The sequence below is a fragment of the Coptis chinensis genome, chromosome 6 (genome assembly GCF_015680905.1).
Source record: "Coptis chinensis isolate HL-2020 chromosome 6, ASM1568090v1, whole genome shotgun sequence".
Lineage (NCBI taxonomy): Eukaryota > Viridiplantae > Streptophyta > Magnoliopsida > Ranunculales > Ranunculaceae > Coptis > Coptis chinensis.
Window position 1 is genome coordinate 70,651,078 of NC_141461.1, and position 25,467 is coordinate 70,676,544.

Consider the following 25,467-nt stretch of genomic DNA (forward strand, 5'->3'; position numbering starts at 1 on the left):
TTTAGAGTGGAGAATAGAAGTGAGTGTAAAACCTATTGTGTGAGTGCTTCAATTTATAGTGAAAGAAAAATATAGCCGTTTTTTGCCCGTTTTTTCATTTAGAGCACGCGGTGTTGTAAACAACGCGCGGTTTTCGCAATACCGCGTCATTGAAGCCCACAGTCTAGCCCAAACCCATGTGGTTTTTGCAAAATCGCGCCATACAAGCCCACTGTATAGCACAAGCCCATGCAGTGTTCGAAAAACCGCTCGGTTTTTTCAAAACCGGGAGAGAAATTTGATACAACACCAAACTAAACACTAAATTTTAACCGATTTGGTGTTTTAATCAATATGTGTCTATCCTAAAGATGAAATTTGGTGTTTCACCTAAAGATGCTCTTATATAAACTTCATGTCATGATAACATGGTAATATCTTATCTTCGTGGGGTTAATCAACTGAACGACTTTTGTCGATGACTTCATTATTTCTAGTTGAAATGTACATGGCAAGTTTACTTGGCACCCAAGAAAACAGTCAAACACTAGTTCAAAATGGTCAATAAAAAACAGGACGCCAATCACCATTTGATAGCCAGGAAAAGAGAAACCCGTGAACGTTGATTGTCATTGTCAAGGGGTTGCTGGTCAAGAAGCGCGGGCTTTATTTTTAATACATTAACTCTTTACTTAGCACCCAAGAAAACGCTAAACATTTCCATATATATATATATATAAAGAATGCACTGCAAAGAGTGAGGACACTGCTTGATCTTTGCTTAATAAAGAAGTTACACAAACCCCATTTTTTCTTGAACTTTCTTGCTTGCTAAAAATTACCATGACTTTTTTCTCTAGCTTCCTCAGTTGTTTTGGTGTTTCTGAAGAAGTCTCATCAAGAGAAAAGGGTGGAATCCAGCCGAGTCAATCAAAGGGAATCCAACCATCTGACTTACTTAAATCGAAGAAGCCGAAGACTGAAGCCGCAATTGTAGTGTCCCATTTCCCTGTTGGACCATCAACTTCACGCCTGTAGTTTAGCTCTTTGAGAGCAAAACAGATGATTATGAAGTTGACGGAGCAGCTCGTACACTGGAAGAGGGCAGATCAAAATAAAATAAGAAAAAGTCAATCTCAGGAGAATTTTAGAAATCCCAAGTCATAAATCAGCCAAAAGTTTGACAGATACAAAGGCGGTCGAGGATTCTGGGCATGCTTGTTTTCACGGCAAATAGGAGTAACACGTTGTTCCTTGAGGTTGTACTAAATGAATAGTGGTCCAATGGTATGGTTGTCTTGATATGTACTTCCATCTAAAATCTTACCATCCTAGTCGCAGCATCCAAAATCTGTCTCGACATGTTTTTGAGTCAAATGGTTGCAGCAAGGATGATAGAGATTTTTAGGTTACCCCGAAAAAAAGATGACAGATTTTGGTGATAATATTCACCTATGAAGATATTCAAGGCCCTTGGCCCACATTATTTTCAGTATAATCCAAGGAGGAAAGTGTTGCTCCCACTCGCGTGTGTTTAAGAATAGCCTCTATTTCCAAAGCGCCAAGGAGCTGCAAATCCATTGACGCTACAATAATTTTTCAAGCATTGTTTTCTTTACTTTGTTAAGTTTATGACAAATAAAGAAACCGAGTTTAAAAAAAAGTTAATTTTTGTTAGTAAAAAGAGTAGAGATTAAAGATACATCTGGGCACAGTGCTCAGTCTGAACCACCTGAGAAGTCCAAATAATTATTGGTTACAGATAACCAATGAAAACTTTTCTATATTACAAGTTTACAACATATTTTCCTTTTTTGCTATATGAGAAAAATATATCCATAATGCGATGCAATAAATAACTTTGGTGTGAGTCTTACAGAAAAAGCCTGTGTTTATCCTCTAAACTTCGGGTCCAGATGCAAATAAACAAACAAGGCCTTGACAAACTTGTGCTGAGAGTTGGTGTGCTTGAAGAATCTCTCCATCCAAGTTCCAGACACCCTCATCGCCAGAAGAGGTAAAAGCAAAAGCCGGTGTCTGGAGACAAAAGAAGAATGGAAGAAGTTATTTAATACCAATTAGAAAGTAAAAGAGACAACAACACAAAGTTGTTAAAACATACTTTATGGTGTTCCACAAACTTGAGATTCAAGGGGTTACCGCCCTTCTTTGCGAGCTGTGTCAGATGCCTGTTTCAGAAAGACATTCAATGTAGTTGAATATGGATATCAAGCCAACTTCAGAACTAAATTGATCAAACTCATGAAGAGTAAAATGAAATGAAATGAAGGTCAACGCAGCAAATTTTATTTGTTGGTTCCTAGAAAAAGATGGGTATCTCGTGTATTTGAGGGTATGCTGGAAAGGTGCGTAGCCAAAAGGGGTGAAGGATGTTGTCTGTTGGTTCCCACAAAGAGACTGATACGGCGAGGGTGTGTCCTTTTGAGGGTATTCTGAAAAGGTGCCTAGCGGAAAGAGGTGAAGGTTGTGGCAGTTCAGATTCTGTAGGAGACCAAGGTTCTCAAGTGACGACAAATCTCTACCACCGAGGCTTTTGAGAAAAAACCTCAACCCTCCTGAAAAGAGGTTAAGCGGGTGCAGTATCAGCCATACCAGTGGATAGTCACAGTGACTACCATCATGCATATAAAAATATCAGAATCAAAACATTACTACACTCGGTTTCCTTGTGGGCCTACAGACGGGTGCCATCATCACCAAGCCTAGAGTGATTCACAACATCAGATTACCAATGTTGTGCAATGAGACTTATCTAGACGTAATTTGATGCCAAAAGAAAAGAAGAGCCGAGAGTCAAGACATAAATTTCTTTTAATTACCATAAATAAAATGAGCGAGGGCAATCTTTTATTAGTATGAGATGAAGGAAACCGTCCGAAAGGTGTGCATCGGCCACCAAACCATCAGGAGCTCTTCCATTACGACAGGAAATAATAGCCGCACCAACACTGAGATAGTTCCCTTTAGATCGCAACCATCTCGAGTCATGAAGATTTGTATAGCGTGTTGCACTGGAACCATTTGTAGGTAATTTACATTTATTAGCAGACTCGGTACAAATGCTACAGTTGACGCGACAAATTACTCTGTCAGATTTCTTCGCACTCCACAATGATCGGGCCCTCCCACTATCCTGGAGATCATTATTGGAGACTGGATAATCTGTTTCCTTTTGAACTTCTAGAAAGGCTATCTCTGCTTCGTATGACCTGAATAAAGAACATAGAATCACATCTCATCCAATTCCAGCAAAAGAAACTTTAGTGGTCAACCTGTAACCATAATATGCAATAAATACGGGTCAAAAAATGATTACAAGTTACAAGTCAAGAACTAAAACTATATAATTAAAAATAATATAGAAAATTGTTCTGGACGAAATAAAAAAGAAGGCCAAGTCTCCAAATTTTGACGTTTCAAAATATGTAAAAGTTTCTTTACAAAAGACGGTTTGACCAAAGCTTGAACTCAATATTTGCAAAAACCAAGAGAATTGTGTGTTAGGGAATGAAAATGTGAATATAATGCAGAAACCTCTAAGAAGTTTCCGGTGCTTAAATGTATTAATCTTAATTAGGATTCATGATTATCAAGAAGTTACAAGTCAATTAAGTTTTTCAGGTAACTTGGTGAGTGGACTTTTTCTGATCAACTATGCATTGTTCCACTAAAATACCCTTACGAAGATACCTGTGTTTCAAAAACACCTTTGTTCCAGCATAATCATATCGTTTGGGACCCATCCAGCGGATACTTTCACTCTCTTTGATGACATCTCCATAAAATCCATATCTGTTAGTATAAAATATGAGAACAAATCAAACTATCAGAAATTACGATTATAAGAAAAACATTATGCAAAAATCATACAACAAAACAGTTTGATGCTATCCAGAACTAAAAGAAGACATGTAAGGGTGGTTTAATTTATTCCAGCCATTCCCCTATTATTGGCCTTTTTAAGAGGACTTAAAGTTACTTTATTAAGTTCGTGTGCTTTTCTTTTTAATCAATAAAAAGTATTCTATTAAATATTAATACAACTATGAAAATTACATCAAAACCTAAAAAAATTAGCCAGAGCCCATTTCCAGGAATCACACCCCCCCCCCGACCCCCGACACATATGTCCCTAATACATTAAAGAATAGAAGACAAGAAACAAATGCTGAAAAAGAGACAAAAGCTCAAGAACTATCTCCAATCCTCCACCAGATTCACGAAGGCCACCTTCCTCAAAGCCCTTAACCCCCCTACTTCTCTCACCCATCTGGACTCACCATCTTATACTCCACCATCATTCATAATGGAACCCAACCTCTCCCTCCCCTCCTTCCAAATGCTCCATGTCAAGATTGTTCAACACAGTTCTGCTCCATATTAAGCTGGTATGCTTATATATTACTTCCGGATAAAGGCTGCCGCTTTGGAGAATGGCTCCTAATACAATTCGTTTTGGACCTTATAGAGAAACAAATCGAAGAACTTCTTCAAGGGAAGAAAATTTGCACACCCTGTCTGTAATATGTGTAGATGGTGCCAAACTGTCCCACCAACTAAGCAACTTCTTGGCACTATTGCAGACCCACTTTGCTAGCTCAGCCACTCTTCGCGCCAAAAGTGCCAAAGCAAAACTAGTATGTGCAAGCTCAGCTGGCATTTTAGCCAAATCACCACAAGTGGGGTTCCTAAGTGTAAGGTTTGGAGCCTTGGAGGCCAAGAGCTCATTTCTTCTTGGCCCCCAAAACACAATCGAGCCAGAAGCTTTCCTCTTGGAAAAGCTATCATTGACGACCTTATCATACAAATTATGATAAGAGGAGAATCTTGTGCCAGAGGCTATTAGGTTGATGGATTCTTGGTGCATCTCTCTGGTTGCCACACACTGCTAGAGCACCACACCAGCATTTTATAAAAGCATACCTTTGGGGAAACCCTAAGGAGATATTATCTTTCTACAGCTCACAAAGTTTTCTCTATCCTCTTGTCTACAGCTCACCCTTCCCTTTCCAAGCTTTTTCCTTAGCTTCTTGTCCACTTTCATTGTGATTCGAGCAACATCTACACGGAAGCCCTAATCAAATCCTTATCCATAATACAAAACATGTCCTTCTAAGGTTGGATGACAGAAATTTGAGAGAAATAAAAACCAAAGACATAAATTGGTTGTAATTGTAATGGAAGTTCAATCCAACACCAGCCATAATGTATTTCTATGGAATTTAAACCAACTAGGATGTGGTTTGAATGACATACAGATCTAAAGACATTGGCTCGCATACCACATCACCATAATAGAAGCTTTATCTTCTCCTTTACATCAAACCATAACAAGACCAGTTGAGTTAATGGACTCAACCATCATAACCTTAAATCCTCACTAAATCCTGCAATCCGGTTATCAAACTTCAAAGTGTAACGAGCTCTCCTTCCAACTAACCTTGGCTGGAGAACAACATAAGATCCAACTGAGGGAGCTGTAAAGAATAACTGCCGTTCAAAAAATGTAAAGAATAACTTGAAACAGCCCCAAACTTGTAGATCTAGGAAAACATTAACCCAAAGTTGCAAAAAGCTTAGAGCTTTCTCAACTTTTTCAATGAAAAACTCACTAAAAGACCCTAGAAGGATCTAACACGCTCATTTCCTGACCACTGGTCGCCGGGAGATCGATGCTGGTGGTCGGGATCTCTCTCTGGAGATATCTCTTTCCATAGAGTTAGGAATATGATCCTATTGGAATTTGGATGTACTAGACAATGGACTTAAAATCAATTCCTTCACCAAGGCTTCTCTAACATTTAATGGTGCATCCCAATATTTATAGAACGAGCATAATAAAATATACCAAACAATCATGTGCAAACAATTGACAAGAAGGTGGTCAATACTTTCCTCCACCCCTTTGCTAAGTGAACAAAAGTTTTGGTACATTCGTAGCTTCGATCAAGATAAACAACCGTTATCCTCCCCAAGTAAGCAAGCCAACAAAAGAATGTGATTTTGAACAGGATAGAGTTCTTCCAAATCCTTTAATGTGAAAAATTAAAGATAATCTTAAGTAGCGTCAAGATTTTGCAAGGTAAACTGATCAAGACCAATTAAAAGGATTTCACAGTAAATCACCATTTTTCTCCCAAATCCACTTCCTTCACCCCACTCCCTCAATCTATTAAAAAGATAAGCTATTTCCTTATGGTAAATGGATTCTAAGCAAGGCTCGAAGCTCTCCATTTCCTAATCATTGAGGCCTCTTCTAACTTCTTAGTGACGCATCCCCTCCCATCTCTCGTGCATTACTCTCCAAATAATATATCAAGGATTTCTTATTGCACGCCAAGTTATGGATGTCACTAAATTGCTCTCTAAGTGAGGCTTCCTCCACTAAAATCCTCCCAAAAGAAACAGTCTCGCTGGTTCCGAGTAGATAAGTCGTGCATTTTTTTACCTTCTCCCAGCCACTAGCAATACTCCTCCAAGGAAGTCCTCCCAAAGGGATTTCTTGGTTTCTTCAATGACAACTTACTTGATGCAAAACATAAATTGATAAATCGAATAGTTAGGAGTACCTAATCAAAACTCAATATTCTTAAGAGGTTTCTTAGGTCAGATCCATCAATTGGAAGGTCCAATCCTGGCACACAGAATGTCTACTACTAACCTCAACACAGCTCATTTGGGCTACAAACCCAAGTTTTCTCTTTCTAAAGAGCCATAGAAAAGAACATGAGGAATTACCCAGCAAAGGAAGCCGCGTAGCGTACATAAGGAGCATCCATTGAGGATGTTGTGGCTTTCCATCTAACAACTTGAGCTATATCGAGAGAGACTCGTCTTCCAAGAACAATGTGCAAAGCAGACGTTATAGGATCTCGAGTTCCAGTAGTACTGCAAAAGTAGTCAAACGGTGTTGCATATGAACATCAGACAGAAATGTAAAGAGATTGAGCTAATAAATACCTACTGCAAAAGAAGCTACACAATCTGGCACATGAACATAAAGAGAATCTGTTAAAATGATCATTACCTACAAATTATAAGGTCCTACTATTGTTTCTGTTTCAAACTGCAATGCCTATATGATAGGAAAGTTTTATCTGAGCTCCACTCATTGAATAGTACAGAAACTGAAATCGTTTTACACAGTTTACTCCGCACTAGCTAAAATATCAATGGCATAGTAATCCTAGAAACCTCGTTCCGGGAAATTCCTTTAGTGGCTTACATTAAACCATTTATAAAACACATAACAATATTGGTACAGAAAGAATTTATAATGAGATTATTATTGTATAGTTAATACAGCATAGTTGATACAGCATAGTAGTCAGAAGATATGTTGGGAGTCACTACCACAGACCTGGGTTCAAAATCTACTAGCACCATAAGAAATGTAACCTATCTAAAAAGTATAGTGGTCAAGAGATTTCTGACGCATACAGACTAGTCGTGGAACTGTGTCATATTATAAAAAATGCAACCAACAATAGTCAGTTTAGGTGCAATTTAAACTTTGGAAACTATCGAAACTATCTCCTTTTAATAGCATGTTTGGTAGATAACTGCAACAATATTTAGGGCTCAACGTCAACATATCAAAGACAAATACATTGAAAATTTTATGCAAAAAGTGGGAATATACCAAACAACGATTGCATCAGTTGAACCTGCAGGAATGATTCCGAGTCTAAATCGTTCATTTGGGAAGGAAAACTTTACACTTTGATCTGCATTAATAGTCAAGAACAGAGGTGTTTAGTTAAAATTTGCGACTGAAAAAAGATATTCTCTACCATCAAAATCAATGAAGAAAAAGGAAAACACATAACAATCTCTGTAGCAATATATTTTATGCATACAGCCATACACACACACAAGAGAGAGAGAGAGAGAGAGAGAGAGAGAGAGAGTCTTTTCATCTTCTCTGATCAAGAGCTAAGCACAAACTAACCTGTGTTACATGACTCAACTCCATTACCTGTCATTTAAAGCAAAACGAGCAATGTATTAAGCTCCACATGTTCTATATGACATTGAATCTATAACAAGGAATAGTGGAGACGCAACTATCCTCATACATACTGATGGTCGAGAAGCTTGATCTAATATGTGCTGAACAATGGAGGAGAGGATCTTGGTCTTCATTATGATTAGAGGTCTCAGGTTCCATTTCATTTGGATCACAAAAAGAGATGTTTCCAGCAGTAACTACAGAATGCATAACTTCTGCAGGAGCTGGGGGGTACGGGACTTTATGCCTCGAACTGAGTAGACCATTAAGAATTTCATTGAAAAAGCCATCACCACCCTATAAACACAGTAAAGCCATTCTAAGGAACTTGTGACCATACAAACCAATCAAAAACTTAGCAGACTCAGAATAGAGAACAAAATAAATAAAAATAAACCATAATACTAACTCCATCCTCATTCAGAAAATTACACCTTTTCATACTATTTCGGGACCGATGCGGGGATAGGTGGACTTAAACAAACAATTCACTTCATATATAGAATATAACCTAGTCCAGTTTTCCTTTCCGCTTTTTTTTTTTTTTTTTTTTTTTTCTTTTTCTTGTTCTTTTTTTTATTCTTTTTTATTGTAAGAATCCAAACAGTATTTAAGCCAAGGGCCAAACTCACTATTTTATCTCATGTATTATTAAGTCAGGAAGAAGATACTTGAACAAAATAAACAATGCGAGATGTGGAACAGACGAATATTCATATCAATTCAGTTAAAAATGTAATGTCAATCTTCTATGTGCACAAACATATAGAAGATACTAGAGGGTTTGGGTCAGGGGAGTGGAAAAGGTTTTAAATTTTTAATAGAGGTAGATCCCTAGATAAAATGTATTTATCGATATGACCAACTCACACATCAACTAAGACATTAGAAAGAAACTAAAATCTTAAACCCCATATCCCCATACACCAATTAAACTAGATTACAATTACATCAAATCACCCCTGATCCCCATCCACCGCCCCCACCCAAGGTACAACAGTAGCAGAAGCTTCCCTGAAAATGAAATCCAGAATCACATGACCTGATTAAGTTGTCACATGCCTCTGTATTCATTCCCAAGCCCAGCACCCTCATATCCACAGGAACTTTTCTTGTTCAGTACTCAGAAGCTTATTGCTTTTTGGAATAAAGAAATAAGCTTCTTACACTTTTTTTTTTCTTTTTCAGACAAGTCTTCCTACAATTACCACTGTAGAGAACATAGATAAAATGTTCAATTATGAATTGGGACAAATTGTAACAATGTAATGTAACCATTTTGTAGCCTATATAAAGGCATATTCGGGCTAGTATAATGGATAACATGTTATATTCCCCTTTTGCGATTCTACAAGTCTTTCACAGTTTAGTCTCTAAGATTTCACCCCATTCATGCTAATACTCGGCTTTTCTCAGTTGGTTTTCGTACGTAGGTTTTGGCCTCTCTAAATTAACATATGGAGCTCATATGACATATCATATGGGTCTAAAAAAGCCCATGGTCAATACATATACGTATGGGTACTCTTAAGACTATTTTCAAGCTCAAAGTAAATCTTTTAGACTCTAAAAAGCTCCTATAACCCAATAGAATAAACTAGCACATAATATTACATTTAACACATATATTGATATTACAAAATCAAGAAGATTCAAAATTTCCAACATATTAAAATCAATAATGAACAAGATCCATATAAGTAAATTAAATTATGTTGTTACAAAATTTTGGGCTGTTGCAATATAAACACATCAAAAAAATCTAGTCCTCGAGATTCGAGGTGAAAGTAAAGAACAAGAACGAGTACGTGTACATGTAATCTAAAAACTTATTTCATAGACACCACAAGTGAAACACTCGTAGATCAAAGAGTTCATCGTCAAAAGTTTACATACGTGGTATATGCCTCAAAGCCTTACCATATACAAGATTTAAAACCTTTGAGTATTTGTAACAAATATACTTGTGTAACCCACTAGGAGTTGAGGCAACCCTGAACTCCCCTTCTTTAGTTGCCACATACACTATGAGAAATGGGTAAACCGGTTGAAAATGTTCTGATTGAAAATTTCAAAGAAAGATGTATAAAAAGGAACAAGTTCCAACTTCTGATTAATGATCTGTCTCTCAACATCTTCTTCTCTTCACTCTCATCTCTCTTTGATGTATCTTTGTCGCGGAAGCAAGAACAATAGATACACAATGTATAAAGATAACCAAAACTAGGGTCTAATGAATAAAAACGAATTCTTTTAATTCAATAATAATAATCAAGTCTGAAAATCTTAAGGTTTACATCTGCTTATATAGAGAACTAGTTAACAAATCCTAATCATAATAGAACTTGGGAAACTAAAATAGAAGCTAGTCTAATTCTAATTAACTAAGGATTTAAAATAGAAGTAGAATAAAAGATAAACTCTAGCTGTAGCATTATGCATGTGCTGTGCACATGATAATCTATTGCGTCCTCGCATCAATCCCCCCAGCTTGAGAAGAGCTCGTCCTCGAGATTAAGTCCTTGTATTTCTGGTAGAAAGTAGGATCCATGAGTTGAAATGTAGCATCAGAAATCCATGAATTTTCTGAGAATGGACGGTCACACCACTTCACCAAATAACGATCATAAGTACCCTGGCGAGTCGTAGTAGTAGAAACATCAATGACAGTTTCAATCCGATCTGTAGCAGTAGCACGAACAACACTATGATCTACAGGTAGGGGAATAGGTGGAATACTATTGCCAACAAAAGGAGTGAGATCCGCTACATTATGAGTGCGAGAAATACGCATCTCGAGAGGGAGGTCCAATTCATAAGCATTTTCTCCATGACGGGCGATAATGGGAAATGGCCCAAATCGTCGCATCATTAACTTGTGAGATGAAGGCCGACATTCTTTTCTCAAATAAACCATCACCAAATCACCAACCTCGAAAGTCACTAAGCGGCCAGTGTTTATGCATTAGTCTTGTACATGGCATAAGATTTCTCCAAACGCTTCTTGACATCCTCATGAATAAGGTGAATCCGGGAAGCAAATTCCTCTGCAGATGCACAAACGGGAACAGTCGATGGAATAAGAGCAAGATCAAGAACGAAGAGGAGTTATTCCGGTTACAATCATGAAAGGAGAAAGGCACGTAGAACGGTTGATGAGTTATTATAAGCAAACTCGCTTGTGTTAGAACAAACTCCCAAGATTTGGGATTATCATCAATCAAACACCTCAATAGGTCACCCAAACTACGATTTACAACCTCGGTTTGCCCATCGATCGTGGGGTGGAAAGTCAGAGAAAATTGGAGCTTACTCTTAAAAAGCTTCCATAATGTTTTCCAAAAATAGCTAGTAAATTTGACATCTCCGTCGAAGTGATAGTCGAGGTAAACCATGCAAACGAACAATCTCATGGAAGTATAAATGAAGCAACCCGGCAAAGATCGTAAATGACGAAAGTGGGAATGAAATGAGCCATCTTTGAGAAACGATCCACAACCACAAAAATAGAATCCTTTCCGCGTGTAGAGCGTGGTAAACCCAACACAAAAATCCATGGAGACATCAACCCAAGGTTTGTCGGAATCGGAAGTGGAGTATACAAACCAAAGCATTAGTGTGCTTACCTTTTGTCCGCATACATAACATCGCCAATAAACCGGTTAATATCTCTACGATAGTAGGCCAAAAAGTACTTCTCCCGATAGAGGCAATGGTCTTTATGATCCCAAAGTGACCACTTTCAACCCGCCAAAGATGCATTTCAATCATAATCGATCACGGAGGGAAGAAACGGGAATACAAAGTCATGAACCCGAAATATGAAACCATCATGGAGAAAAATTCACCAGATACACCATGATGTACCAAATAGTCGGCATAAATAGGACCAAAATAGGCATCCTGAGCATATAAGTCGCGTAACTCATCAAAACCAAACAAAGAGGTACGGAGAGTAACCAAGAGATGCGAACGACGACTCAAAGCATCGAACTTCGATTATCCTTTCCAAATTGAACCGTAAGTGGAAAGTATATTTCTGCAAGAAAGAGTTCCACTTGATATGTCGAGTACTGACATCCTTCTGAGTATTAAGATAACGAAGAGCTTCATGGTCAGACTTTATGAGGAATTCACGATGAATAAGATAATGATGCCAATGTCGCATTGGACAAGCGCATAGTACTCCAAGTCATATGTAGAATAATTCAATTTAGCACCGATAAGTTTCTCACTATAGAAAGCAACCGGCTTGCCATTTTGGCTCAAAACAAAGACCAATGCCGTGCCTTACAAGCATCACATGTTACCTCAAAGAGTTGAGTGAAATCCGCAAAACTAGAACAGAGCGCGAGTCATCTTCTTCAGAATCAAGTCAAATGCCTCATTAGCTTCAGGAGTCCATTTGAAAGCTTTCTCACACGTCAAAATAGTTAAAGGAGCCATAATACTGCTGAAATTATGAATGAACCTTCTATAGAAAGAAGCTAAACCATGAAAACTACGAACATGAGTCACTGTAGAAGGAACAGGCCACTCAATAATAGCCTGGACTTTGGAATCATCAACACGAATACCATCGGCAGAAACCACGAAACCCAAAAATACCACAGAGTCAACCATGAAAGAACATTTCTTGAGTTGTAAATAAAGTTTCTCGACGCATAAAACACCCAAAAAGAATCTCAATATGCTTGATATGTTCGGACTTCGGAAGAATCATAAATCAAAATATCATCAAAGTAGACAACACAAAATTTATTCGGATAAGGCTTCAAAACCCGAGTCATAAGACGCGTGAAGAAGGTAGAAGGAGCATTAGAAAGACCAAAGGGCATGACCAACCACTAATATAAACCGTCTTTTGTTTTAAAGGCGGTTTTCCATTCATCTCCAAAGCGGATACGAATGTGATGAAATCCGGATCGCAAATCAAGCTTGGAAAACACCTTAGCACCATGCAATGAATCAAGCATATCCTCAAGGCGGAATGGGAAAACGATATTTCACGCGGTGATTTTGTTAATAGCCCCGCTATCAACACACATTCTCCAACTCCCATCTTTCTTAGGAGTAAGTAAAGGCGGCACGCAAGCCGGGACATACATACTCTCTCTAACAAATCCCTTAACTAATAACTTCGAGAACTTGCCTCCTCAGACTTCGGTGTTCGAGAAAGAGCCATCGCGATAATGTGGTAAGTTAGGGGGGAGCTCGAGGAATAAGATCAATAGCATGTTGGATATCTCGTAAAGGGGCAATCCTCCATTAGTAGGCTCAGTACAAACATCAGAATATGAATCTAGCATTGGTTGTAACACAGGTGGTATAGTAGTAGGGTTTGCAAGAAATGACGTAGTAAGAGCAAGAAACATACCACAATGACGTCCGTCTGCTAGAAAACCTGGTTTCACTGGTGGGCGTGGCTGAGAAGGTGGGCGAAATGGAGTCAGTGGTGCCAAAACAATTTTCTCGCCACTAGAAGTGAAAGTATAAGTGTTCTCCGCCCCATTATGAATAACAAGGAGATCATAATCGCCCGGGGCGACCAAGTAACAAGTGGCATCGTCCATGGGTGCAAATGAACACCAAACATCATCCTTGTATTTAGGACCAATGGAGAACTAAAACTAGACAACGGCGAGTAACCTTGATCGTGGCACCATCCCCAGAACCAAGAAATAGTGTAAGGTTCGGGGATGTGGCTCATCCTCGAAGTTTCGGCTTGTCCACCATATCTTTAGAAACAATATTATCAACGGAACCGGCTGTCGATGATAACATTACATAACATGTCATTCGAAGTCAAATGAATACGGAAAGATATTATGACGAAGCCATGACGTAGGATTATGCTTAACAACCGGAGTAATTAAAGAACGACGAACAATCAATTGGGGACAACCCGAGAATCTGCATAAGTTAAAAGTCATCAATCTCGGTGACGTCTTCTTCCTGGATGGTTGAGACTTTCTTCATCCCGTGTTAAACCCACGTGCTTGCGTTTAGGGCGATCCACTGAACATGTCCAATTTCCTTACACTCATAGCATGTGATTGGACCCACTCGGTAGGAGGAGGTTTTGGATAATGAAGTAACATGGGTAGAAGTGGCACTAGCGATGGTGGAGGGATGAAAGGCGCATCTTGACTTTGAGAGCATATTTAATAGCATCGGACATATCATAAACATCTTTGAAAGCTAATGCCTCGAAGTGGTTTACGCGAACCCATTCAAATAACGCCCAATTTTTTGATCGACGGATTCGGACAAATCACTCGTGTGCCTGACAAAAGAAACTCCTCAAGATACCCACCACACTTTGAAGCGTTGTTTCAAGTTTTGGAAGCATGAATAAAATCCTTTCATAGTCATGAGGAATAAATTCTTTTTTCAACTCTCGCACATCTTATCCCATGTAGTAATCTTATTGTAACCCAATTTAGCACGAGTCAATTGAAGTTCATCCCACCAAACAAGTGCATAGCCGTTAATTTAGTCGCGACTAATTTAACACACTTAGGATCCTCAAAAATTTTATAATCAAAAACTTTTCAATCTTATTTAACCCGGTTGACAAAAGCATCGGTCGCAATTTTCCATTAAATTCGTGCACGCCTAATTTAATATCACCCATCGATTCTTCTAAAAATCGCGATAAAAACGATTAATATCAAAATTACCCGTATTATGGTGCACATTTTGTTGATGCCCACGCCTTTGATTAGCTATTGTGGTTATTATACCTTGGTGGAGAAAGGACTAGATGGAGAATCTGGGCGGTCCCGGAGGATCAAAAGTCGGTGCTAACCGACGGGGCGTCGGCGGGGCAAAGGGGGTGGCGAATCAACCGGGTCGGGGAATGGGGTGCACCACAGTCGGTGATAATAGTTCTTCGCGGGCGGGCCTAGTATTATGTTGAATTTGGAATATAATTTGTAGCCCCGAAAGTATCATGAGGTCTTCCATGGGCTGCCACATTAAAGCCCAAGGAGCGATGGTTTGCCCACCCGAATTGAATTAGGCAAATAGGATCGTCTCTTTGGCCGATCGAAATTCTCTTTGGAGAAGATGACCGAGTAACAGAGGCATTAATATGCCTTTGACCCACGACGAGGCCCCGACAGATTTCGACGATAGCTTATGTGATTTGCATCGAGATCCGCATCATAATAAATTTCGGGAGCAAAATCTTTATCTTTGAAAAGTTTGATCAACATGGGAACTCGAATTGTGTGATTCGTCTGCGATCTTGACTCGGAAAGGCCAAATCGGACGAGGAAATCGACCCGATCGATTGGGATTCAAAATCGGACCACTTCCATCAACAATAGTCGTCCCAATCGGCGAATTGAGAAGATGGTGATTTAGTGCTTGAAGCTACAAAGCGATTCTTTATCGCTTTCAATGGAAGATGGATGTGGAGAAGTTTTCATGCGAAGGTGCATGATCTGCAAGGCCGATTCGATTGAGTATTTTGGGCTGCAACAACTAACTCAACTTCAACCCGAGTGGTGGGAATCTTGGGGTCATCGTCCACCCACTGGCCCATGGCCCACAACGCCAATGGTGTGTTTGGGTTGAAAATCAGGTACGAGCTTCATCAAAATCTCTTTTATGTCGCGCAAATCAGTCGAATTTGCTTGCAATTCTTTCTCAACACGAACCAATCTTGTATTCACTGCTGGTGGTCGTCCGCGTCCTCTTCGTTGAGTGGCCATGACGAGCAAACTGGGAAAAAACCTAAAAATCTGATACCAATTTGATGTATCTTTGTTGCGGAAGCAAGAACAATAAATACACAATGTATAAAGATACCCAAAACTAGGGTCTAATGAATAAAAACGAATTCTTTTAATTCAATAATAATAATCAAGTCCTAAAAATCTTAAGGTTTACATCTGCTATATAGAGAACTAGTTAACAAATCCTAATCATAATAGAACTTGGGAAACTAAAATAGAAGCTAGTCTAATTCTAATTAACTAAGGATTTAAAATAGAAGTAGAATAAAAGATAAACTCTAGCTGTAGCATTATGCATGTGCTGTGCACATGATAATCTATTGCGTCCTCGCATCACTTTTTCTCCATTTTTATGTTTATCAAACGTACCACATTACCACCATTGGTCCACAACCTACAACAAGGGAATACTTAATTTTAGTTTTGGGAGTTGATTTTTCTATATATATAGGATTAGGTAATCTAGACTCTGAAATTAGAATTAGAGCAAGGAAGAAAACTTCTAAACTTTAATCATCTTGATTTGCACGTTTTTTAGAGTGAATAAAAAGAAGTCACTAACAAATTGAAGTTATAGCAAATCGGGGGTGGGGCAATATTTTAGTGTCATAAATTGTTCTGGTTAATGTTTTTCTTTTTCATTTTTTAGGATCAGTAGTGTCTTTAGAAATTGGAAATTCCATTTAAGAGACTGTTACTTCAATTTGTCTTCCTAGAACAGAACGTGTAGAAATCTATTTTTTAAAAGATCTTGACATTTTTGCTTTTGTTTACTAATCTACTTCAATTGTCTTTGCCATTTCAGTAATAGAGAAAGTGTGAGCGATGGAGTAATGGTGAGCTCTTAATAAAAGGGTGAAGACTGAAGAGGAATTGAGGAAGAAGACGCCTCAATTTTCTTGAATGTGTGGATTGCTAAAGAGAGAAAAGTTGAAAGAGAAGAGTAAAAGTGTAACCATTTATTACTTTTTGTCATTTTGTGATTTATTTGAAAAAGGTTACCATTCTTTTGTGACTTACGTGTCATTTGAAGGAAGGGAGCTGAGGGATCAATAATCCACCGGAAGGTGGCGGAAGTCGGACCCTATTCATAAGCATATACACCTCAAAAGGATAGCACTTAACTTATTTCTTCTTCCACTTTTTTTTTTTCAACAAAGTCTATATATTTCATTTCGGCTTGAAGGGGACAAATTGTAAGGGTGTAAGGATAGGAATTTTATCTTAAGGATTTCATTATTGTAGTCCATTAAAGGCATCCTATTGGTATGAATAACAAGTTATATTCTCCTCTTGTGATTCTACAAGTTTTTCACAATGTAGTCTCTAGAATTTCATCTTAGTCATGTAAATGCCTAGCTTTCCGCTTTCCGCTTTCCGCCTTTCTTTATATTCAATATGAGTTCATCACTCCAAATCAAATTTTACTTGTTGAGATTAATAATCCTTCATCCGGTGTCTAAAGCCTTGCATTGGAATATATATATATATATATATATATATATATATATATATATATATATATATATATATATATATAGGGGAGGATAGAGCCACTCCGTTATAGCCACTCCATCGACTTACAAACTGAATTAAGACCTGATTTTTTGTGGATATGGTGTTCTCACAACATATAGCATGCCTACAAAATTTCATCATATTTGGATATGTTTAACCTTACGAAAACTAGTGTTCAATTTTGAACATTTATCTAACGGTCCAGAATTTTCAGATTTCATAATAATATTTGATTAGGTTAAACATATTTGAATGAGAAATTTTATGGGCATATTAGTCATGGTGGGGAGATCATATCTACAAAATATCAGCCCTTAATTCAATTGGTAGGATGAGATATGGCTTTGTATATTTTGGGAGTGGCTCTATCTCTCCCCATATATATATATATATATATATATATATATAAGTCATGGGGCTGCTATTTCGTTTTAAGTTGGATGCCCAAATTTAATATGGTATCAGAGTAGTCTATTTTGGTCCTTTCCACTCATTTGCCAACTTGTTTTAAGTTGGTTGCCTAAATTTGATAACCAAATCAGATGATTTGTAATAAACAATCAAGACAGAGCATAATAGTATCCTTGCAACAATAGAGTTTAAGCTACATCTCATCTACTCATTGGAAAAGAAAGATTGGGACCATAGCCTAATAGCAAAAGTAGGTCTTCGTAGCTATTGAATAAGTGGAGTGACTTTGCTTCATTTATATAAGTTATTGATGTATTTGTTAATGGCAGTTATTATAATGGATAAAAATCAATAACATTTAATGGAAGAAACACCAAAAGCTAGGGTTTAAACCTTCGGCATAAAGAAAAAACAACTACTAAATCTAATTGGATTCCGGATACAAAACCACCCAAAATCTTATTCCTAATTGAATTAGGAAACCATAAATAATAGAAAGTCCCATATAGCTTATTACTAAATTCTAAGAATACTAATTAAACAATTAATAAATTATCTTCCATGCTCATGCATCAGTTAAGATATATTTTAGTTTAGAATCAAAAGAGGATGAAAATCTGGAGAAGAATATACAGCCCTAATTACTTTCTTGATTAGTTTCGACCTTTTTGTCACACTCTGTATAGGGGGGGGGGGTTGGTTTATTACATCCTGAAAAAACTCGGATGTGGGGGAAGGGAGATGGGATGCCCTACAACCCCCACTGGACCATCTGCAAGTGCAAGCTAACATTGACGGCAAGGGAAATGTCACATAAACAAAATGAGCTCTAACAAGAACTATTGTAAGTTTTCTTATACTAAGAAACTTGAAGCACAAATAGCAGTGAACCAACTTACCAACGAAGCAATTACAACACAGTATTTATTTTACATTGCCCATGACCTCAGCTATTTATTTATCCAAGTAGACCTTTCAACTCCAAAGCACGGATACCTCTTAAATTCCAACATGTCCGATGTGGTAACGTGTGTGTCCCATGTGCTAGGGTAGTTTGGACACGGACTCAACGCAGTTTGTAAACAGCATGGACACGGACATGACTTCTATAGTTATTTGAGACATCTTTGTGACTCTTTTTATTGTTCCTACGTTTATGAATCTTGATGTGAGTTAAAATTTGTTACCTCAATATAAAACAACTTTTAAAATATTATTTAATATTTGTGTCCTTGCAGTGTCCGCGCCCTACTTTTTTAGGATATGCTTATGTCGCGGCGTCCGTGTCGGTGTCAGTGTCCGCGCTTCATAGTCTTTCAACAATTCTATACTTACCCATTGTCTTTTATGTGAGGGACCCACTACATTTTGTTGACTGAATAAGCGGATAACCTTCATATATTTCATACTTTACTTACTATTACTAACATCAAATCAGTTTGTCTATTACAGTCTCTCCTCAAATTCCTCATAACTAGCTCTTCTTCAATCACCAGGTGCTAGGAGGGGATACCAAGTTCATGTCCCAGACTGATTGGAAAAAGCATATCAGTTTGTTATCCAATGCTTATCTTTCTCCTGTTGTCTTATCAACATCCATGTGATCACAACTTGGTCGTGTAAAGGATTTTGTTCAATATTAATTGTCTAATTTGGAATTTTCATCAGTTTAAACACTAAAAGATGTGTTCTCATAATCAAGTCAAATCTGCCACACTAAGAACATATAAATTCAAATAAAAAAATAAACTTAAAAGTTTCTTAATGCTACAGATGATGTTTCTGTTAAACTAACTTAGTAAGAATATTAGTCTGTTCAAGCAACCAAAACAGTGTATTAAAACACAACTACTTACAACAGCGACAACACCATCATAAGAATTGAGTTCCGAATCTGTAATGGCTGCCATCACATCAAAAGCATGACCCGCTCTTTGTGTCAAAGTCACCTGATCATGGAGTTACTGATAAATATTAAAATGATAAGATGTAATTCAAATAATCATAAGTAAGATTTATCTTTCCCTTATTTGTTGAAGTAATTTGGGTAAAATCTAAAACTTCCCATACGTCAACATACAAGGGCTCGCTTCTGTGTGTGCATGTGTGTGTGAGTGAGTGAGTGAGTGAGGGAGGGAGGGAGAGAGAGAGAGAGAGAGTATATGTGAGTCCTTTATGCTTTGGGACTCACGTCCTCTTGGTTGCTTTCATCACACCTAAGTTTCTTATATAGACATCCCTCACTGGTCATAATGTAAATTTCACATGACCCAAAAAAACCTTGGGGACCCCATTAATGTGTTTGTTCCATCAAATTGGATGTCTAAGATGATTTGATAACGAGAATTGAGGACCTCTATTTAGAATTAGGTGTGAATTTGGAACAGAAGACATCAACGTAAATTAATGTATCAGTGCAGATTTATGGTAGAAACATTTAATATAATTTGAATCAGAATTCAAAGAATGAATACTGCCCAAAATGTGGGATACAAAATCAGATGTCTGATTTGCTACTATGTGATAAAACTTTGAATATAATTTGAATTGGAACTCAAAGAATGAATACTGCCCAAAAAATGGATACAAAATCAGATGTCTGATTTGCTACTATGTGACCTGATATCTATCATATCTATTAAAGGTATTGAAGATCTCGAGGATTTGAAACCCTCAGAGGCGGTTCAGATTTCATCCCACGGTGGGCAAAGGATGGCTGAGCTTTAATATCCTGCACGCCTGTCTCGCGCCAGTTAGGCTTTTGGATAGGCAAAGGATGGCCGAACAATGATATTGGTATAGAATATCTGAAGGATGTCAAAATGAAATTTGGATTTGCAAACTCGTATGTCATATTTGTATGCCTTCCTTTCCTGGAGGATTATGTAAATGGTAAGTTACATTGACACAGACACATGTGTCCGTATTGGACACAGATACGGAGTGTCTGACATGGCAAAATATAAAAAAATGAGGAATATCACACACAATGTGTGTGTATGACATGGACACGTATCCAACACGGATTATTTTTAGCCCCTCAAAGTCTCATTTGTCCCCATTTGTCCCCATTGATCATATGTTATACCAGTTCCAAGTGACCCATCGTAATTCAAGGACCCACCACAAAAAACCAAAAAAAAAACCCGTAGCATGCATAGAATTGACTGGTTCAGTATAGAAAAAAGCAATTTCTTTGAACCATGGACTCACAACAATGAGCAGAAGGTCCTGGACCATAAGAACACAGATCTGAAATGATCTCAAAACCCACACAATCAGCTGATCCAAAAACAGAGCAAGTTCAATGGAAATTGATCCATTGACTACTTTAAAGAGAATCACAGGACATACCAGCTCACCCATGAATTCCTTCGAGTAGGTAGAAAAGATTTATAAATAACTATCGTTACTAAGGTATATCCTATTTGCCAAAAAACAAGGAACAAAATGAATATGGACCAAAAATATATTCCTTAAACTCACCTTTGTTTTCACTTTAGCACAAGAAAATATAGGAGCCACACTTTCCCAAATCCGACATCCATTTCCTTTTCCACTGAGGGGATGGACAAAGACCTAAGCAATGAAGAATATAGGTTTTACTAAAAGTTAAGCTAGTAGTAGCTAGAAAACCTAATGTAATATGAACTGACGATTACCAAAATGTTTTTAGGCCTCCTGAAATCCTTACTTATCAAAGCATCCACTTGATCTACCCATGCCTGGCATGTCTGCAAATCCTTGTGGCCAAAGGTGTATGTTGCCAGGACACAGAGAGAAGGTTGTTTCTTGGACTTTTGGTAACCATGCACAGTAAAGCGATACATCTGCATCACCAGAACACATATTCTCAGAAAATTATTAAAAAGTCAAAAAGAGCATCCCTGAGAAGGAGAAAGGGTCATAACCTCGGAATCACGGCCCAAAAGACAACCACCTCCATTTGGAAGAACGGAGTCATGAATCAAACCCCAGTTGATGAACTCAACAGCATAAGCATCGGAAATGTTTATTTCAGTTTCATTTTTTGAGGTAAGCTTTATGCCAATACAAGAAGATGCAATCAGCTCCTGCTCAAACAGAACAACAGATATATATTGAAAATAAAGCTGTCTGGGGTAACACCAACAGTGAAAGAAGTAGAAAGAACTGCACCTACATGTGAATAAACTCAAACTGAATTTACATATGCTCAGATGTGGATGAAATATGCACCAAGTGTGCAAGAGAACGAACTGGATCTTTGGCAGAGAAAGCTTTTTAATGGCCATTGTTCATGAATCCATGTTTCCATAGAACATGTAAGTGAAACTTCAAATAATCATTTTACTCTCTCTATATTGATCATTTTAACACTTTTGACCACGGCGTGAATGCCGTTCCTCAACTAAGAGGCAACTCTCAGTGATTCTATTCATTCATGTTCTTTGACCTTAAGAATCAGCGTCATTTCTTTTTTAACTCGATAACAATTTTTTTTTTCTTTTTTACATATTAAAGTAGAAGAATTACAAGAAATCGATCTCATAGCAAGGAGCTAATTGACCTACAAGAGATACCCTCATTCCCTATTACAACCCACTTTATGACACAAACACATCCCGGTTACCTAAGTTACATTGACACGGACATGTGTGTCCATATCCAACATGGATAAGAAGTGTCTGACAGGGCGAAATATAAAGAATTAAGGTATATCACATACACTATGTGTCCATGTGTGTTTGTGTCGGACACGTGGATACTTGTCTGACGGGTTATTTTTGAAATATGGTGTCCATGTAACATAGCCAATTACACCTAAAGTCTTGATTGGACACCCCTTGAAGTAAGGATTAGCACATGCCCAATCGTAAAGCTCCTCTTTGATCCCCTCCACCACCTTCACAAAATCCTTCTCTACTTGCTCAAACACAATTGCTTTCCTCTCATTCCATAAATTCCATGCAATAGCTCTTGGATGATGTTCCGCCATCTATGATGCCTTGCTAGAAATCATTCTTTTAAGTTTATAAGTGGCCTCCAGGGTTTATAAAAAGAAGAAAAGAATAACTCCCAAATACAAGTGGAGAAGGTACATGTGGGAAGAAGATGTTCCACAGTCTCCTCACTTTCTTTACAAAGTGAGCAAATATTGTAAAAATCCATACCTTTTCTATTCAAGATATCAATAGTTTTGATTCTTCCCAAGAATGGATGCCAACAAAAGAATGCCATTTTAAAAGGAATAAAGTTCATCCATATTTTCTTGTGAGGAACATTATGAATTATTTCTTCAACTTCTAGATGGCACAAAGCATACGCCTTGGCCAACTCTTCACAGAAAGACCATACCGAGAACTCCTCTTTGTTGTCCCACACCCATTCTCTCCTATCCACCTCCCCAAATTTCTCATCCTCTTGATAGATGGTGTCCAAGACAGACACTTATCACTCCACTTCCCAATCATTTAGGCCACTCCTTAAGACACATTCCACTCTACTCTTTTCTCCCTTCTCTCCAAGTAATCTGATATTCTTGCTTTTTTGTTATTCGCCAACAGATACATATTGGTAAATTGCTCTCTCAATGATGATTCCCCCACCCAAATATCCTCCCAAAAGGAAATAGACTCGCCGGCACCGGGTGAGAATGCATCTTCTTTTACAAAATCATTTTTACAACTGCCCATACAAAGAGTAATACAATAGGAATTTCAATGCTTTATTCATGAGCAAAATATGTTTGCAACCCAATTAAACTAAATAGCAAATCACGCGCGTAATTCTGTTAATTCAAACAACAAGGTACTCCGTACTCTCCCACCTACACAAACTCAAAATAAAACACATAACCGTGAAACCTACGTTCTAGATCTAGTCCTTGATTAGACTCTGTAACAGACAACAGGAAATGCCTACTTCCAACCCACCTTTCAAGCAGACAGTATATAATAATCTTACACTAGTACGATTTTACTAAAGTTGTGATTGTATGAGAATATGATTTAATCCTAATTCTGAGTTTACAATGGGTCTTCTATCAAAATTTACATCTTCTTATATTGACTTTGATAGTTAGAGCACCTATAAAAATCTATAACCAAATCCTCTAACCATTTACCTCACCAAAATTTTACCAACCCATTACATAAATCACAACTATAATAAAAATGACCATTCTCTGCATTGTAAACAAAGCATTAATAAAATAAAATAAAAAAAAAACAAACAAACAAACAAAAACTGGAAAAGCTTACTTTATCAACAGCTTTAACTAATTTCCAACAAAGTTTATCTGAATTGAGAGTGAGAACAACTTCTCCCACATGATCCAAGAAAACATTTTCACTCATCCCCTCCATTTCTCCACCTCTTTGCAATACTGGGTGAGATTCATTTTCTGCAGCCTCATTTATCTCCATTTTTGCTCAAAATTCCAATAAAATGTGAATTTAAAGTCTGAATTTCGTCCAAAAAAAGAAAGAATGGATACAATTTATGTTCTTTTGATGATTTAGTAAATACCCATGTTGAGAAAATTCTTTGAATCTGATTGATCACCCAAATTTTCAGTTTCCAGGTGTGTCAAAAAAAAAAAAACTATGAACATTTATATGTTTCTGTTTGGGTGAATGGGTTTGTTGATTAGCCCATGGGCCATGGCCCACTCAACCCAAAAGTCACTTCATTGTCTTTTATGCACCACTCCGTAGAGCAACTAGCATGATTTTTTTTTTTCCGGATAGAAACATGTCATATATATATGATACATCATTAAAGCATTAAAGGTACAGTACAACAATCTAAAAGAAAGCTAGGCATAGAGCTCACATTCTGGTTATAGGAAGCCCACTTTGCAAGGTCGTGAGCTTCACCATTAAACTGCCTATTAATTCAGTGAAATTGGCAAAAAACTAAAGGCTTACATAATCCCTGGATCATACATCTAATAAGTTATAATTTCCAGTTCATAGAGTTCTTATCACTCGAGTTTTGTAATCCCATAATTGCAACAAGTAGCATGATTGCAGCAATGAGATCACTTCCATAGTTCCACACTTTGGTGCTGCTTCTCATACTAGAGATTTTGAAACGATAAATGTTGATTGTATCTATGGGGTTCCTTTGGATGAATGCAAGAAACAAATTTGTTTTAAATGAGATTAGTAATTCATTAAAGGACAGAGACATGGGCCAAAACATTTGGAATAATCAACAGATTATACTATAATAATAATATAATCAGTACAAAGAATCATCCCCAAATTAGAGTTTTAGTGATTGGCAAAAAAAAAAACTAGCTTGGAGTCCCAAAATTGGAATCATTAAATGGTGGAGTGCGATAGCTTGGAGTCCCAAAATTGGAACCACTAAATGGTGGAGTGCGAGACAGAGTTGTTTCATGGCTAATATCAAAGTGAATTCCATTTATTTGTTGAAGTTTGGTATATCAACGATTCTACTCAAACCAAATAAGAACTTTTTCAATTTTTTAATACATTGTTTGCGCTTTCCACTGCATATTTTCATTAAAATAACGTGTTTGCTCATAATTTTCCTTTGTCTTTAGCAAAAAAAAACTGCTGTTCCTTTGTCGTTTTTTTTATTATTATTTCAAAATATTATTATATTGTGTTGTTTTCAACATTCTCTATACCAAAGTTTTTAAATCATATTTAATAGTAGTTTTTTATGCAGAGGGTGAAACTCTGCTTTTAGAAGTGTATCATCGGGGTAAGTTTGTTATTGAAGCTTTAGAGGTCTACAATGGGTACACAATGAAGAAAAAGGATATTT

The 25,467-nt window shown here is 37.4% G+C and overlaps 1 protein-coding gene across 3 annotated transcripts; it reads right to left on the reverse strand.

The window, feature by feature from the left end:
- Positions 1-738: 738 nt before the first annotated feature.
- ACD5 (Diacylglycerol kinase family protein) lies at positions 739-24,257 on the reverse strand. 3 transcript variants are annotated; one of them, XM_086566830.1, is made up of 14 exons: positions 23,928-24,257; positions 21,597-21,758; positions 21,348-21,515; positions 21,172-21,264; positions 19,542-19,634; positions 8,083-8,308; positions 7,952-7,978; positions 7,643-7,727; positions 6,739-6,888; positions 3,691-3,792; positions 2,820-3,209; positions 2,102-2,168; positions 1,857-2,016; positions 739-1,073 (listed from the first exon to the last, which is right to left on the reverse strand). In XM_086566830.1, the coding sequence occupies exons 1-13, from the start codon at positions 24,090-24,092 to the stop codon at positions 1,879-1,881; spliced, it is 1,866 nt and encodes a 621-aa protein (XP_086422956.1). In that variant the 5' UTR covers positions 24,093-24,257; the 3' UTR covers positions 739-1,073; positions 1,857-1,878. The 3 variants fall into 3 exon arrangements, with proteins under 3 accessions (XP_086422956.1, XP_086422957.1, XP_086422958.1); XM_086566831.1 differs by having other exon boundaries at positions 21,597-21,725; positions 23,928-24,252; XM_086566832.1 differs by lacking the exon at positions 19,542-19,634 and having other exon boundaries at positions 23,928-24,237.
- Positions 24,258-25,467: the final 1,210 nt, after the last annotated feature.

What these genes read in the sequence shown, in the direction of transcription:
- ACD5 (XM_086566830.1), bottom strand. Translation starts at nt 24,092, where the DNA reads ATGGAGATAAATGAGGCTGCAGAAAATGAATCTCACCCAGTATTGCAA. An exon ending in TTTTGGGCCGTGATTCCGAG is followed by an intron (nt 21,516 to 21,596) that starts GTTATGACCCTT and finishes CTGGTGATGCAG; the next exon opens with ATGTATCGCTTTACTGTGCA. An exon ending in TACGCGGCTTCCTTTGCTGG is followed by an intron (nt 3,793 to 6,738) that starts GTAATTCCTCAT and finishes TTATACTAACAG; the next exon opens with ATATGGATTTTATGGAGATG.